We start from the raw sequence: 18,316 nt of genomic DNA, 5'->3' as shown, positions 1-18,316 counted from the left end.
TTTATATAGCGCCAACAGTTTGCGCAGTGCTTTACAACATCGGGGAAGACAGTACAATTACAATACAATTCAATTCAATACAGGAGGGATCAGAGGGCCCTGCTCGTTAGAGCTTACAATCTAGAAGGGAGGGCAAAGTGGAACAAAGGGTAGTAGCTGTGGGGGGTGATCAGATGGACAAGTTACAAAATAGGGGACAGAATTATGACTTTTTTATTTTTTTTACTAGTAATGGTGGCAATCTGTGATTTTTATTGGGACTGCGATATTATGGCGGACACATCAGACACTTTTGACACATTTTTGGGACCATACACATTTATACAGCGATCAGTGCTATAAATATGCACCGATTACTGCATAAATGTGACTGGCAGAGAAGGGGTTAACACTAGGGGTCAAGGAAGGGGTTAAATGTATTCCCTGGGTGTGATTCTTACTGTGGGGGGAGGGAACTGACTGGGGGAGGAGACCAATCTGTGTCCCTATGTACAAGGGACACAGCACCGGTCTCCTCTCCCTGACAGGACGTGGATCTGTGTGGTTACACACACACAGATCAACGTCCTTGGCTGTGTAACGGGCGATCGCGGGTACCTGGCGGACATCGCGGCCGCCAGGCATGCACATCGGCACCACAGTGAAGCGGCGGGCATGCGTGCCCCCCAGTGGCCGAAGGAGCCGAGGACGTCAGTAGACGATCTCCCGGCATTGTAGAGCCACCTTGTGGCCGTCAAAGTACAATGGCCCGGATACGAAGTGGTTAATATCTATTTTTAAAGTATAGTCAGCCTTTATTGTTTGTTGCGCTGGAAATGTCATTGTCTTTGTTGAGATGCTTGCAAAAGAGTCCAATATGTCTAAAGTGAGTGTGGGGTGTAATGTTTCCAACTAGAGTACTAAAACGGATAATAAGAATATAATAAAGTTGGAGCCATTTTGCATCCATTCAGGAATCAGTAAAACCTTGGTTTGAGAGTAACTTGGTTTGAGCGCGTTTTGCAAGACAAGAAACATTTTTAAATACATTTTGTCTTGATATACAAGCAGCGTCATGTCACATGTTTAATGAAGGCACAACATTTAGCAACATATTGCTACACTTAGAGGCGCCTCTCTTCTCTTTTATACTCTGGAGCTCCTGCTGGATTTTGCTTCGAATCCCCTTGTGGAGACTGCCATTTGTGGATGGACATTTTATGGTTACACAACCTATCACATTACTATAATCTTTTTATATGGACCATAAACTGAAGGACTTATGAATAAATGGATGTGGAACGAGTCATCTGAGTTTCCATTATTTCCTATGGAGAAATTTGCTTTGATACAAGAGTTCTTTGGATTACAAGCATGCTTCCGGATCAAATTATGCTCGCAATCCAAGGTTTTACTGTATTCTGCCAAGCTCACTGGAACTGCCCTCCATTTCTTCATGTACATCAGATATTTTGTGGCAAGTTTAACTGACTGGCTTCCTAAAATGATACAAACAAGGGCCTGTCATCCAGGACAGTGTGTGCATTCTTGTTTGTAATCCAGGGGTTGACAAATTTGCTTGGAATCTAGGAGCCAGCTAAAAAAGTTAGGAGCCAGAAAACGCACCCCGTCCCGACGAGTTTGCGCGCAGAAGCGAACACATACGTGAGCAGCGCCCGCATATGTAAACGGTGTTCAAACCACACATGTGAGGCATCGCCGCGATTGGTAGAGCGAGAGCAATAATTCTAGCCCTAGACCTCCTCTGTAACTCAAAACATGCAACCTGTAGAATTTTTTAAACAACGCCTATGGAGATTTTAAAGGGTAAAAGTTTGTCGCCATTCCACGAGCGGACGTAATTTTGAAGCGTGACATGTTGGGTATCAATTTACTCGGCGTAACATTATCTTTCATAATATTAAAAAAAATGGGGATAACTTTACTGTTGTCTTATTTTTTTTATTTAAAAAAGTGTAATTTTTTCCCCAAAAAGTGCGCTTGTAAGACCGCTGCGCAAATACGGCGTGACAAAGTATTGCAACGATTGCCATTTTATTCTCTAGGGTGTTAGGATAAAAAATATATATAATGTTTGGAGGTTCTAATTAGAGGGAAGAAGATGATAGTGAAAAATAACATTAGAATTGCTGTTTAACTTGTAATGCTTAACTTGTAATACCAACGGCCACCACCAGATGGCGCCAGCTCACAATTTTTTTTTTTCTTTTGCCCCCCCTTCCAAGCCAAGTCGCCAGGACCCTATTTCTAGTCGCCATGGCGACCGGGATTTGTTGAGCCCTGTTGTAATCAATGCAATTTGTAATAAATGTAACGTCCAGATTATACTCACAGCGGTCGGGTCTTTCCGATGAAGTTTAGCTGCAGTGACTTGTTTGAAACCTCCAGGATAACTGGATAAAATAAAAAATATAATAATAAAGAATGTTATAAAATGTGTCCCCTGAAAGCATTCCATTTCTAGGCAGGAATAGATCACATTTACATAAATAACATACTTTCTTTATGGCTGGAAATTTTTGCAATTGTATGTTTTATTAGAACATGTTGTTTCGGAAACCTAAAATACGATATGTATGATAAAGCACGAGTAGTCAAGTAGTCTCTTGAAAAAGCTACAGTTGTCCCCTGATCTCTTTCCCTTGCCTGTTGAAAAAGTTATCTGCCAAAAGCAGGATTTCCACCCAAAAATTTTACTTAAAGTGGTTGTAAACCCACTATTTGGACTTTTACCTACAGGTAAGCCTACAACAAGGCTTACCTGTAGGTAAGGAGAATATCTCCTAAACCTGCACGGTTTAGGAGATATTACCCCCGCAATGCGGGCGGCGCATGCGCAGGGGGGACTCCACGGCTGAAGGACCGGCATCGCCGGACCCTGCCGATTTTAAATCTCCCGCGCGCACGCGCGGGAGTGACGTCATCGCCGCTCCAGCCAATCACAGCGCTGGAGCGGCGATACCCGGAAGACACGCCGGAGCAAGATGACATCCTGCTCGACGTGGACCAGGTAAGTGGTGCACACCTCGTTCCGAGGTAAGTATTTCATAATAGGCTAGTATGCGGTGCATACTAGCCTATTATGCCTTTTGCATTGCAGGTTTGGGGGGGAAAAAAAAAAGTTTATGCGGTTTACAACCGCTTTAAGCTTTTCAGAACCCTCCCCCCCTCCGATGTGACATTTGGCACCTTTCAGGGGGGGGGGAGAGCAGATGCCTGTATAATAAAGTTATTTCCTCCCACTACCGGACATAGATACTCACATTATCTGCGGGTATCTACGCCACTTCCCACCCCCCCTGCTGTGTTCTGCCGACTCGCGCAGTAGGGAACCAGAAAGTGAAGCCGCAAGGCTTCACTTCCTGATTCCCTTACCGAAGATGGCGGAGGCAGCATCCGAGAGCCGAGCGATAGATGGGCTTCGGGTGCCGACATCACGGGTGCGCAGGCAAGTGTCCTTTTAACCACTTAGGCCGCGTACACACGACCGGTTCATCCGATGAGAATGGTCCGACGGACCGTTTTCATCGGTTCACCGCTGAAGTGGCCTGATGGTCTAATGTGTGTACACACCATCAGTTCAAAATCCGATCGGGTCAGAACGCGGTGACGTAAAACACACAACGTGCTGAAAAAAACGAAGTTCAATGCTTCCAAGCATGCGTCGACTTGATTCTGAGCATGCGCGGGTTTTGAACCGATGCTTTTGTGTACTAACCATCGGATCGATTTTAAAGCAAGTTTTAAAATTTTGGTCCGAAGGAAAACAGACCGATGGGCCGCACACACGGTCGGTTTGGACCGATGAAACTGAACTTCGGTCCATTCTCATCGGTTTTGACCGACCGTGTGTACGCGGCCTTAAGGACCATGGGTGTTTTTCAGATTCGGCGTTTACAAGACTAAAACAGTTTTTTTTTGCTAGAAAATTGCTTAAAACCCCCCAAACATTATATATATTTTTTTCTAACACCCTAGAGAATAAAATGGCGGTCATTGCAATACTTTTTGTCACACCGTATTTGCGCAGCGGTCTTACAAGTGCATTTTTTTTGGAAAAAAAATCACTTTTTTTAATTAAAAAAATAAGACAACCGTAAAGTTGGCCCAATTTTTTTATATATTGTGAAAGATAATGTTACGCCGTGACATGTTGGGTATCAATTTACTCGGCGTAACATTATCTTTCACAATATATAAAATAATATAACTTTACTGTTGTCCTATTTTTTTTATTAAAAAAAGTGATTTTTTTCCAAAAAAAAGTGCGCTTGTAAGACCGCTGCGCAAATACAGTGTGACAAAAAGTATTGCAATAACCGCCATTTTATTCTCTAGTGTGTTAGAAAAAAATATATATAATGTTTGGGGGTTTTAAGTAATTTTCGAGCAAAAAAAAAAAAAAAAGTTATAATCTTGTAAACGCCAAATCTGAAAAACAGGCAAGGTCCTTAAAGCGGGGGTTCACCCGAAAAAAAAAAATGTAATATTAGATTCAGGCGTTTCATGTGTTTTTTTTTTTTTTTTCAATTATTGCAGTACATACCATTTTAGAGATAGATGTTCTCCGCGGCTTCCGGGTATGATCTGCGGGACTGGGCGTTCCTAATTGATTGACAGGCTTCTGACCGTCGCATACAGCGCGTCACGAGTTGCCGAAAGAAGCCGGACTGCGAGTCGGCTCTATAAAAGGCGCCTGCGCACCGACGTTCGGCTTCTTTTAAAAAAAACACCCGATTGTGCTTCTAACAACTCGCCTCAATCTAATGTTAAAAATTTGTTTTTTGGGTGAACCCCCGCTTTAAGTGGTAAAAAAAAAAAAGCCCAAAATCGGGCGATATATCGGTCGACCTCTAGTGACAGGTATCCTTTAATTACTACATTCTATCCCATAATAATTCCACAACTGAAACGTTAACATATCGCTGTAGGTGGTCTTGGAAAGGCCAGTTGAGTGAAGAGGCGACACGTACCCCGTGTGCGAGGAGTAAACTTTCTGTTCCCACTTATTCCCGGAGAAGGCGATGTGTCGGGTGTTCTTCACTACCACGTGGTCTCCGCAGTCACCTGTACAAAACACAAAATCACAAAATCTGTTACAATAGAAGGCCAATGAGAAGATTTTATTTAATTTTTTTCAAAAAATTTAGCCTTTAAAAAAAAAAAAAAAAATCTGGATGCTTTGCTTCCCTCCGTTCCCTCAAGACCCCATGCTGGCAGTGTTTAGTGCTCCTATTTTTTAATACAGTAGTTATTACTTTTTCAGACATCTTCTGACCAATCACATAACTCTAAGGGTCCTCTTCCAGTCTTAAGCAGGGTATACATGCAGTTCTTTTTTTTTTTTACTAGTAATGGTGGCGATCTGCGATTTTTATTGGGACTGCGACAATATGGTGGACACATCGGACACATTTTTGGCACCATTCACATTTATGCGATCAGTGCTATAAATATGCACCGATTACTGTATAAATGTGACTGGCAGGGAAGGGGTTAACACTCGTGGGCGAGGAAGGGGGTTAAATTTGTACCCTGCATAGTGTTTCTAACTGTGGGGGAGGGGGACTGACTGGGGGAGGTGACCGATCTGTCTCCCTATGAACAAGGGACACAGATCGGTCTTCTCTCTCCCCGACAGGACGTTGATCTGTGTGTTTGCACACAGAGCTCCACGTCCTTGTCTGTGTAACCGACGATCGCGGGTGCCTGGCGGACATCGCGGCTGCCAGGCACGCGCATCGGCATCTCAGTGATGCGGCAGGCTCGCGGGCCCCCCAGTGGCCGGAGGCCGTATATAGATGGCCTCCCGGCAATTGGCATCCACACTGCGGCCGTATATAGTCGTACGGCCAGCAGGAAGTGGTTAAGTTATGTGCAATATAATAGAATAACACAGGAAAAAAAAAAGAAGTATTGAACACATGACGAAAGGGAGGTGCAAAAAAAAAAAAGACATGGAAAGCCAAGACACCAGCTGAAATCTATCAGTAAAAATAATAATAATAATAAAAAAAAAAACAATCCTGTCCCTTGTCAGTGCAAATTAATATCAACTGGTTCAGTCTCAACTGATGACCTTTAAAAAGGTGTCTCATTACCAAGGTGTCGCACAAGAAACATCTCATTAAAGGTAAAAGCTAAAAGCCCTCTCAAGACCTTACTGCTGCAAAACATACCGATGCCATTGTTTGCAGAAGGATTTCTAAACTTCTAAATGTTCCAGTGAGCACTGTTGGGGCCATAATCTGGAAGTGGAAAGAACATCATTTCACCATAAACCGGCCATGACTGGCCAACTTCATATCATTGAAGGAAGGATGAATGAAGAGAAAAATTAACCAAGACATTCTTGATAGAAATCTGCACAGGATATGCATGACTAAGCATTGATATCCAATGCGAAACGCGTCAGGTGTTTTTCCCACTGTGTGCCGATACCTGTAGTGCATTTTTCCTTTACCCAATAAAGGGCACGTCTTTTTAAGAAATTGGAGTGCGGCTGTCCATATCTTTCCTCTTTTGCATATCCTGTGCATTGCCGGCACCCATTGGTTTCTGAGTGGACATTGATTGTTCTACTGTGCTCACCTGGAGCGGCAGCCTTCCTACCTGTAGGACGGGGGAAAGACCCCCAAACCCATACTTGTCTTGTAATGGTGTTTTTTGGGGTCCTTTATGCATGCTATTCTACATCAGGGATATGCAATTAGCAGACCTCCAGCTGTTGCATAACTACAAGTCCCATCATGCCTCTGGGTGTCATGCTTGTGGCTTTCAGAGTCTTGTAATGCCTTGTGGGACTTGTAGTTCTGCAACAGCTGGAGGTCCACTAATTGCATATCCCTGATCTACATGTTTTGCCATATAGCTTCTTCAGAAAGTATACATATAAGATACCACATAAGGACCATCCACCTCAATGCCAAAATCGCACCAAAAGGAGCACTGCTGGAATAGAAAAACGTGTCCATTAACCACTTAACCCCCGGACCATATTGCTGGTCAAAGGCCAGAGCACTTTTTGCGATTCGGCACTGTGTCGCTTTAACTGACAATTGCGCGGTCGTGCGACGTGGCTCCCAAACAAAATTGGCGTCCTTTTTTCCCTACAAATAGAGGTTTCTTTTGGTGGTATTTGATCACCTCTGCGGTTTTTGAAAAAAAATTATATTTTTTACCATAATAAATATCCCCCAAAAATATATAAAAAAACTTTTTTTTTCCTCAGATTAGGCCGATACGTATTCTTCTACATATTTTCCGTAAAAAAAAAAAAAAAAATTGCAATAAACGTTTATTGATTGGTTTGCGCAAAAGTTATAGCGTTTACAAAATAGGGGGTAGTTTTATGGCATGTTTATTAATATTTTTTTTTTTACTAGTAATGGCGGCGATCATCGATTTTTTTTCGGTACTGCGACATTATGGCGGACACTTGACACATTTTTGGGACCATTGGCATTTTTATAGCGATCAGTGCTATAAAAATGCATTGGATTACTATAAAAATGCCACTGGCAGGGAAGGGGTTAACAATAGGGGGCGGGGAAGGGGTTAATTATGTTCCCTGTTTGTGTTCTAACTGTAGGGGGGGGTGGCCTCACTAGAGGAAATGACTGATCGCTGTTCATACATTGTATGAACAGACGGTCAGGCATTTCTCCCCTGACAGGACCGGGAGCTGTGTGTTTACACACACAGCTCCCGGTCCCCGCTCTGTAACGAGCAATCGCGGGTGCCCGGCAGCAATCGCGCCCGCCAGGCACCCGCACGGGAGCCATGGACGAGCATGGCGGCAGGTCGGGAAGTAGTTAATGTGAACAATAGGAGGATAGCCAAGGATAAAAAACACAAACAGTCATATATATTGTCCTCTAACTTCCACCAGGGGGGTAGTCAGGGTCAGGGCAGTCGACCAGTGAATCACTTATTCAGCCATTCATGGTTGTTCACACAGCCAGCGAGTACCTGCGGTGATCGCTACTGAATGTGCTTTGTGTGTGAACAGCCATGAGTAGCTGCGGCTGCTGCTGACAACCTGTCAAAGTATACGGGATTCGGTGGCTGCAGCTAATCGTGGCTGTTTAACATGGTTTCCTATGGAACACATTCTGTAGTGCAAAATGTAAAAAAGCACTAAAAATGCCATAGGCGTGAATCAAGTCTTTAGTCCCTTTGGCGGTGAGCGGAGTACAATAACTAGAAAGCATAAAACATGATGAACGGCGATGTGTAGATGAGTATTTCCCCGAGACAAGCAGAACAGATTTGCCTGATAGCGATCTCCATTCTTATCATACCAGTAACAAGACGGGGGAGGACTTACGAATTTAACCCTCCGCTGTACAAATTAACCAATATTCTGATCCCACCACCCAATGCAGTCCTGTGTACCTGCACAACTCCCAGACCACATAGGGCAGGGTTTGACAAATTTGCTTGGAATCTAGGAGCCAGCTAAAAAAGTTAGGAGCCAGAAAACGCGCCCCGTCCCGACGAGCTTGCGCGCAGAAGCGAACACATACGTGAGCAGCGCCCGCATATGTAAACGGTATTTTAAACCACACACGTGAGGTATCGCCGCGATTGGTAGAGCGAGAGCAATAATTCTAGACCTCCTCTAACTCAAAACATGCAACCTGTAGAATTTTTTAAACGTCGCCTATGGAGATTTTAAAGGGTAAAAGTTTGTCGCCATTCCACGAGCGGACGTAATTTTGAAGCGCGACATGTTGGGTATCAATTTACTCGGCGTTACATTATCTTTCATAATATTAAAACAAAATGGGGATAACTTTACTGTTGTCTTATTTTTTAATTAAAAAAACGTGTAATTTTTTCCCAAAAAAGTGCGCTTGTAAGACCGCTGCGCAAATACGGCGTTACAGAAAGTATTGCAACGATCGCCATTTTATTCTCTAGGGTGTTAGGATAAAAAATATATATAATGTTTGGGGGTTCTAATTAGAGGGAAGAAGATGGCAGTGAAAATAGTGAAAAATTACATTAGAATTGTTGTTTAACTTGTAATGCTTAACTTGTAATACCAACGGCTCACCACCAGATGGCGCCAGCTCATCTTCCAAGCCAAGTCGCCAGGACCCTATTTCTAGTCGCCATGGCGACCGGGATTTGTCGAGCCCTGGTTTAAAGGGAACCTGTCCTGGAAGCAACATGCAGGCTGTTACTGCTGAACTTTTCTTTTAAGGTGTTGTCTGCCTGACTGTCACTTTAAAGCGGAGGTCCCGCGGAAAAAATCTATAAAAAGCCAGCAGCTACAAATACTGCAGCTGCTGGCTTTTAATAAATGGACACTTACCTGTCCCAGTGCGCCCGCGTTGTCGGCAGCCGAAGACAAACAATCGCTCGTCTCTCTGCTGCCCACGCCGCCATCTTTGGTGAGGGAATCAGGAAGTAAAAAAGCCTTGCGGCTTCACTGTCCGGTTCCCTACTGCGCATGTGCGAGTAGTGCAGCACGTTCCCAGTGACCCCCGCTGTCTTCTGGGACCAGCGTGTTTCCCTGAAGGCAGGGGGGATTGGAAGAGGAGTGACTCCCTTGGGAGTCTCTCCCCGGAAGTGGATGCAAATACAGGTATCTGCACCCCCCACCCCCCTGAAAGGTGCCAAATGTGACACCGAAGGGGGGGGAGGATTCCAAAAAGTGGAAGTTCCATTTGGATTCCTCCCCCCTCCTTTCAGGGGGAGGGGGGAGCAGATAGCGGTCTTGCACCCACTTTCGGGCATAGATAGTAGAGGTCCACCGATATGGGTTTTTATCTGGCCGATGCCGATATTTAGAAATCGGGGTGGCCGATATATGATGCCGATTTTTGTGGCCGATATTTTAGGCCGATTTTTTTTTTGGCAGGTGGCACTGGCTCATGGCACTGATTGACAGGTTGCACTGGATGGCACTGGAAGATGGCACTGATTGGCAGGTGGCACTAATTGGCACTGGCAGGTGGCACTAATTGGCACTGGCAGGTGGCACTAATTGGCACTAATTGGCACTGGCAGGTGGCACTGGAAGGTGGCACTGGATGGTGGCATTGGCAGATGGCACTGGCAGGTGACACTAATTGGCACTGGTGCAAAAAAAAAAAAAAAAAAAAATGGTGTCACCCCCTCAGTACAGACCCCCTCTCCCTCCAGTATAGACACCCCCACTCAGTACAGACCACCCCCCCCCTGCCCCCCGTAGTACAGACACCCCCCCTCCCTCAGTACAGACACCAGAGAGTGGTGTGTGTGTCCCACGAGCGCGGACCCCTCCTCCTCTGTGGGTGTAAACAGAGAGTAGGGCCGCCGCGCTGGGTGTACCAAGATGGCCGCGGCTCCGGAGCTAGGCCGAAGCTGTGGCTTTTCCTGATGCTATGGCCGCGACGTCAATCCGCGGAACACAGTTTGCCGATCCGAAGGGGTCACCCCTTTGGATCACGGATCAACAGTGATCCGCTACACCACTAGCAGCCATGTTAAATATCGGCCTAATTTGGATAAAAAATAAAAATCGGCTGATGTTGATTTCTCCAAAACGGCCGAATATCGGCCTGCTGATATATCGGTCGACCTCTAATAGATAGCCGCATTATCTGTGGGTATCTACGCCACGTCTGGTCCCCCTCCCATGTCTTCTGGGAGACACACAGGTCCCACAGTAGGGAACCAGGAAGTGAAGCCACAAGGCTTCATTTCCTGATTCCCTTTACCGAAGATGGCAGCAGCAGCATCCGAGTTCCGAATGATAGAACGGCTTCAGGTACCGACATCGCGGGCGCCCTGGACAGGTAAAAGTCAGCAGCTGCCAGACCTGGGTTCCTAAACAATGGGGTTGATTTACTAAAACTGGAGAGTGAAAAACCTGGTGCAGTTGTACATGGTAGCCAATCAGCTTCTAACTTCAGCTTGTTCAATTAAGCTCAGAGCTGCACCAACTTTTGCACTCACCCGTTTTAGTAAATCAACCCCATGGTGTTCTAGATCAGTGTTTCTCAACTCCAGTCCTCAAGGCGCCCCAACGGGTCATGTTTTCAGGATTTCCCTCAGATGAAACCGCTGTGGTAATCAAATCAACTGTGCAAAATAATGGAAAGCCTGAAAACATGACCTGTTGGGGTGCCTTGAGGACTGGAGTTGAGAAACACTGTTCTAGATTTTGTCTCCATCCCTTGCCACAACATAGATGAATAATAGAACAGGATGTTATCATTAGGGCAGAGTAAAGATAACCAGGGACGCCATCAGGAATTTTGGGGCCCCTTACACCAGGGTTTGACAAATTTGCATGGAATCTAGGAGCCAGCTAAAAAAGTTAGGAGCCAGAAAACGCGCCCCGTCCCGACGAGCTTGCGCGCAGAAGCGAACACATACGTGAGTAGCGCCCGCATATGTAAACGGTCTTCAAACCACACATGTGAGATATCGCCACGATCGTTAGAGCGAGAGAAATAATTCTAGCTCTAGACCTCCTCTAACTCAAAACATACAACCTGTGGAATTTTTTAAACGTCGCCTATGGAGATTTTAAAGGGTAAAAGTTTGTCGGCATTCCACGAGCAGACGCAATTTTGAAGCGTGACATGTTGGGTATCAATTTACTCGGCTTAACATTATCTTTCACAATATAAAAAAAAGTGTATTTTTCCCCCAAAAAAGTGCGCTTGTAAGGCCGCTGCGCAAATACGGCATGACAGAAAGTATTGCAACGATCGCCATTTTATTCTCTAGGGTGTTAGAATAAAAAATATATATAATGTTTGGGGGTCCTAATTAGAGGGAAGGAGATGGCAGTGAAAAATTACACATTACACGTGCTGTTTTACTTGTAATGCCAACGGCCACCACCAGATGGCGCAGGTCACAGAAGGAAGCTTGGCACTTCACAAGGCCGCGTCCTCAATTACCAGCCGTCGCGGGCCCGCTGCGGGGGGGTGGAAGCGCACGGGGGCACACTGTGCCTCCGTGCGCCCCCACCATGCGATTGCCGGGCCGGCGACGACCGGTAATTGAGGCTGCGGCCTCAATTACTGGCGAGCGCCAGGTCACAATTTGTCGCAATTGTGACCTGGCGCACGGATTTTGTCGAGCCCTGCCTTACACAGCTTCAAGCATGGGACCCCTGTAGAAGAGAACTGGGGGAAAAAATAAAAGGGGGTTCCACCGGGCCCCTTACAGGTGTACTGCCTGTACCCCCCTGATGGTGGCCATTTAGATAACCCGTCAATCCCTTTTTGGGCAGGTTTGCAGAGGCCACCATGGATGCATAATGAGGGGCAGTACGAGATTGCATCTACAAGGCATGTCAGAGTTTTAGGTACTGGAACAAAGAGTGTTTAGACAAGTGATATTGCTCCGACAAGGATTGGAAGGGTAGAACTTTATTATGATATAGTTGGTGGATGAAAGATATGTCATTTTAATTCAATTTTTCCTTCATACAAATACCATTATGTATACAGTTCAAACAACCCCAACGTCTCTACCTTGTAGGATTTATTCAACCTTGAACTAAAAATTGCAGAGTTGCAGATGGTGTACAGTAAAGGCAACTCAGAAAGAGATGTGCGGCGGTGACCCTGACCCCAGGAATACGGAGTCACGCTACACCTCAAGCGCCGCACTTCATACGTTTCAGCAGCTGCCACTCAAATATTCAGCACTGACAGCAAAGGTCAGCCAGGCTTTCTGAATACAAGTCCAAACTCTTTCTACCAATCCTTCACACCCCGAGACTCGAAGCATCAAACACATCCATAGTGTGAGCCTTTCCACACTTCTACATGGAATCACAACACCGAAATGTACCTCAATGATTCACCTGCGCGATCCATCAGCAGCAAAAATGTCAGTTGTTTATGGGACGCTGGAACAAGTACCTTACCGCCCAGGCCTTGCGGTTAGTCTTCACCTCATATAGACGACCGCAAATTAAAGCCGACATTAGCTTGGAGATTTTTTAAAATAACTGCATGTTGTATCCTCTTATCGCGGTTGTCATCGGAAGCGATGTCTACAAACGATGTAGTCATGATTAACACCGGTCTTTTTGTAATCTGTCATATGATGGAGGAGGGGGACACCAGTCTAAAAGTGTGACCCTTGCTGTACATTTTTGAATAGAAAATAAAACTGTAATGCCGCGTACACACGATCGGACATTCCGACAACAAAACCGTGGATTTTTTTTCCCCCCGACGGAATGTTGGCTCAAACTTGTGTTGCAAACACACGGTCACCCAAAATTTGTCTGAAATTCTGAACGTCAAGAAAGCGGTGAACGCAGCTCTCGAACATTTGTTGTTGGAAATTCCGACAGCAAATGTCCGATGGAGCCTACACACGGTTTGATTTTCCAACAAGCTCAAATCGAAACATTTGTCATTGCATTGAAAGACTTCCTTTTGCTGGGCAGTCATTTGCAGTGATGGACCGTATACCATTTTCACCCACGATGCCACCTTAGTCAGGAGTACCTTGGGATGTCCCCACTTTCAATCTGCCTCACTGCCTTCGCACCACAGTGAACCACCAGGTGGTGTGGTATCAGGGGCGGACTGGCAACTCATGGGGCCCCCGGGCAATAGAAGACTACGGGGGCCCCCCGGGCTTACAGATGGCCACCACGCCAGGAGGCAGTGCAGAGGCAGGGCAGCTAAAATCTCAGGATTTTCACATCAGAAGCATGTTGGTTTCAGACATATCAGGGACAGATGTAAAAAAAAACAGATTTTTACATACTGTCCCTGGTTTTACTGAGCCTGGCAACCCTGGTGGGGCCCCCTAGTGACATGGGGCCCTCGGCAGTGCCCGAGTGACTCAATGGTCAGTCCGCCCCTGTGTGGTATACACACTACTTTTTAATTATTTGGTGAGCCAATCTTTGGTCAAGTTCTGTTCAGCTTATCCAATTATAGCTTTGGGTATTCTTTCTGCCCTTCCTTTTCTCCCCCTTTTCCCCTTTCGCCTCTTTCCCACCTTTCCCTTTTCCACCTCCCCTCATTTTTTCCCCCTTCCTCTCCCTCCCAGCTCCCCCCCTTCCCTTTCCCAGCTCCCCCCACCCTTCCCTTTCCCAGCTCCCCCCCCCTTCCCTTTCCCAGCTCCCCCCCCCTTCCCTTTCCCAGCCCCCCCCCCCTTCCCTTTCCCAGCTCCCCCCCCCTTCCCTTTCCCAGCTCCCCCCCCCCCCTTCTCCTTTTCCTTCCTCTACGGGTGTCCCATTTCTCTTTCACACTGTTCTCTACTATTTTTTACCTATTCTACTTATTTTATGCCTCTACTCAGAGATTTCCACATTATCCCCCTTGTCTGCCGCAGGGGGGCAATTTTACCTGGGCGGCCTGACATGACCACCCAAATAGTGGGTAAGCTATTTCCTTTTGTATTATCTTCTTTTATGTTTTAATATGGCTAATGTTGAACTACTATGTTTGTCTAATATCAATTGTAGCGTTTGCTTTATAGATTGGTCCTCTTCAGGAAGCGGTTTTACCGCTAAACTAGTCGAGGCATAGACCAGTCTATACGTTTGTAATAACAGATATTGCTTGGGCGTACCCCAAGTCTCTGTTTTTTTTCAATTTTAATCATGTATAATACATTTTATGTAATAAAAATGTCTTTTATATTTCAACATGTATGTCATGCCTTACCAAGTACCGAGATAGTCCATTAATCCTTGGGGAAGGGAATGTTATAGGGTCAGCATCAGCCACTGTCCCTTGTCCCCACCCTTTTCGTCACATTGAACATTTGTTGTCGAAAATTCTAACCGCGTGTACGCGGCATAAGGGACATTTTGCTTTTGGCAGTGCATTAAAGTGCGTTATGTTGCGTGTTAAACGCAGTTGCGTTAAGGCAACCCATTAAAATTAATAGGCTGAATATAAAAACAGCTCAAAAAGTAGACCCTATGGTGTGTGCACTAACACCAGTCAAAGGTTTGTTTGTTATTTTCTAAATAGGTTCCTTTAAGCTAGTGCATTGTTGGTTCACTTACCTTTTCCTTCCATTTCCCTTCTAAATGTTTTTTTTTTCCCCTTTTGTTTTCTTTGTCTGAATTTCTCACTTCCTGTTCCTCCTCAGTAAGCTGTTTTGGCTGACTAACCACCGCTCACATGATGGGGCAAGCTTACTGAGGAGAAACAGGAAGTGAGAAATTCAGACAAAGAAAAAAAAACATTTAGAAGGGAAATCAAAGGAAAAAGTAAGCGAACCAACAATGCAATAGCTTAAAGGAACCAATTTAGAAAATAAAAAACAAACCTTTACAACCCCTTTAGGAGACATAGCCGAGCACTGGAGCGAGTGTGGCGTAAAACCAACTCCCAGCATGCATTCACCCAATATAAATTTGCCTTCTTAAAATGAGATTCCTCCCTCCATGCTGCCAAACAAAGTTACTTTGTCACCCTCAATACTCCTCTGTCCTCCAGTCTTCATCGTCTCTTCTCTACTTTTAACTCTCTACTTTCTCCACCACCATCTCCACCCAGTAACTCGCTCACTGATCGCGAGATTGCCAATCTTAACATACTCTGTACAAATCCACTCTCAACAACACTTTTGTCCCCTGGTGTCCCTCATCCCATACAATAATAGCTACCTCTTTATTACTCTACATTACAACTACAGGTATGAGTGTCAGGATTAGACATTTTATGCTCCCTCTCTTCCTGTTTTGGTTAATTACCATTAACCAATAATAAATTTATTTTACTCATTTTAGATGACCCCAATTACTGCTCCTGATGAGTGGATATTACTCCACGAAACGTGTCAAGCCTCACTACCAATTGATGTCATATCACAGCAATCATGAAGCTACCATGGGTCATATTGAAAAGTTTGAGTCATGCCCCTGGGCCTTTTGGCTCAGGCATATCGCACTGCCCCCCGGCCCCGGCTGGGGAGACGGTGGTAATTTGTAATTAGTTCCTTTAATAGTATGTTGTCTACTATGTGCTTTATGTATACTTTTGTTTTATGTCCATATCCCCTGCGTGGGAATTTGTTGATTGTTTTTCCTCTTTTTATATATTTTAAGAAAGGTTTGAGTCATATATCAATGCTATTTTACTGTACTATTTTAATATGTTCAACATTTGAGTTACCATTGACATCTATGTGAATCATGAGTTGCTATGCATTTTATGCAACCATTTTTTACTATGTTTGATATGATTTACCAATCATCTTATACCATACCTGGTAGTGTCTTATGGATGTACTATTAATGTCATTTTATGTATCATACTCAATGATGTTACTATTAAATGTTCTGTTTATCCTATTGATAGACTCATCCTGCCCTAGCGTTTTGTTTCATTGGAAAGTCCCAGTTTTTAAAAATGTCATTTATTTTTCATCACAAAAAGTGATCGTGTGTACGGGGCATTCGTCTACAACCGTCTTGGGTCCTACCTCACTGACAACAACCTTCTTGACCCCTTACAGTCTGGCTTTCGCTTGCTACACTACACTGAAACCACCCTACTGAAACTCACTAATGACCCAACTACTAAAACCAACGGCCACTACTCCATACTCGTACTACTCGACCTCTCTGCAGCCTTTGATACTGATGACCATCCCCTCTGCCTCAAAAATCTCCACTCTCTTGGCCTTCAAGACTCTGCTCTTTCCCGGCTCTCCTCCCACCTATCACAGCGCTCCTTCAGTCTGACCTATAACTCTGGGGGTAGATTCACATACGCTGCCGCAATTTGAAATCCGCGCCGCGTAGCGTTACGCCGATTCTCAAAGGCCGTTACGCTGAAAAAATAGGCTTCCTCCACCGACGTAACTTGATTGCGGCGGCGTAGAATTGTGTGCAATATTAATTTGGCCGCTAGGGGCGCTTCCGTTGTTGTCGGCGTAGAATATGCTAATTTCCTAGATACGCCGATTCACAAACGTACGTGCGCCCGGCGGTAGTTTTTTATGTCGTTTGCGTAAAGGCTTTTTCTGCGTAAGGCTTCTCCTGCTATTAGGAGGCGCAGCCAATGTTAAAGTATGGACGTCGTTCCCGCTTCGAAATTTGAATTATTTACGTTGTTTGCGTAAGTCGTTCGCAAATAGGGCTGGACGTAATTTACGTTCACGTCGAAACCAATACGTCGTTGTGCATGCGCAACGACAGCGCATGCGCCGTCCGTACAAAACGTCAATCACGTCAGGTCATCATAAATTTAAATAAAACACGCCCCCCCTTCCACATTTGAATTACGCGTGCTTACGCCGGTCCCTTTTACGCTACGCCGCCGCGACTTACGGAGCAAGTGCTTTGTGAATACAGCACTTGCTCCTGTAAGTTACGTAAATACGAAACGATGCGCCGCCGTAACTATGCGCGCCCATACGTGAATCTACCCCTCTGTTTTCTCCTCTCCTCTTTCTGTAGGGTTACCTCAAGGTTCTGTCCTTGGACCCTCCTCCCTTGGTCTGTTAATAAACTCCCATGGCTTCCAGTACCACTTCAATGCTGACACACAAATCTCTCTATGCCACACCTCACACCTTCAGTCTCCTCTCGCATCACAAACTAACCGACATATCTGCATGGATGTCACACCACTTCCTCAAACCTAAGCTCTCTAACTGAACTCATTTTTCCTTCAGACTTTGCCCCCCTTCACCATCAAGATCAATAATACAACCACCAGTCCCTCCCCTCATGCCAAGGTACTAGGTGTAATCCTCGACTCACACCTGCTCTTTCAGCCCCAAATCCAATCACTGTCCAAATCGTGTAGACCTCCGAAACATCTCCAAAATACGCCCCTTTCTAACCTTTGACACCACTAAGCAATTTATTCACTCCCTTGTTATCGCTCGCCTTGACTATTGTAACTCCCTCCTAATTGGCCTACTTCTCCGCAAGCTACCCCCTCTTCAGTCTATCATGAATGCCGTTGCCAGACTCATCCACCTCTCCAACCATTCAGTGTCCGTCGCTTCTCTCTGCCAATCCCTCCACTGTCTTCCCATTGCCCAACAAATAAAATTCAAAACACTAACAATAACATACAAAGCCATTTACAATTCTGCCCCGAGCTACATAACCAATCTTATCTCCAAATATCACCCAAACTGTCCCTCTCTGCTCCACCCATGACCTTCTGTTCTCTAGCTCCCATGTTAATTCTCCTGGACTTCTTCAGAGCCTCTTGCATCCTCTGGAACTCACTAGCCCAATTTGTCCAGTTTCCTCCTAATCTGTCCACTTATAGGCAATCCCTCAGAAAACTCATCTCTTCAGGGAGGCCTATCCTGCCTTCAGCTAACAACCAAATCTTCTACTTCCCTCATTGGTTCATCC

General features: G+C 45.2%; 1 protein-coding gene across 1 annotated transcript in view; it reads right to left on the bottom strand.

Moving 5' to 3' along the window:
- The window catches only part of MRPL13 (mitochondrial ribosomal protein L13), a 103,147-nt gene that overhangs the window by 58,289 nt on the left and 26,542 nt on the right, over nt 1-18,316 (bottom strand). Inside the window, exons 3-4 of the mRNA XM_040354913.1 lie at nt 4,974-5,067; nt 2,333-2,393 (exon numbers count right to left, since the gene is read on the bottom strand). Of these exons, the coding sequence (XP_040210847.1) occupies nt 2,333-2,393; nt 4,974-5,067 (155 nt within the window). The remainder of the gene's footprint in view (nt 1-2,332; nt 2,394-4,973; nt 5,068-18,316) is intronic.

The sequence above is a fragment of the Rana temporaria genome, chromosome 5 (genome assembly GCF_905171775.1).
Source record: "Rana temporaria chromosome 5, aRanTem1.1, whole genome shotgun sequence".
NCBI lineage: Eukaryota > Metazoa > Chordata > Amphibia > Anura > Ranidae > Rana > Rana temporaria.
The sequence above is the reverse complement of the archived record's forward strand: the minus strand, read 5'-3'. Positions and strand labels throughout refer to the sequence as shown.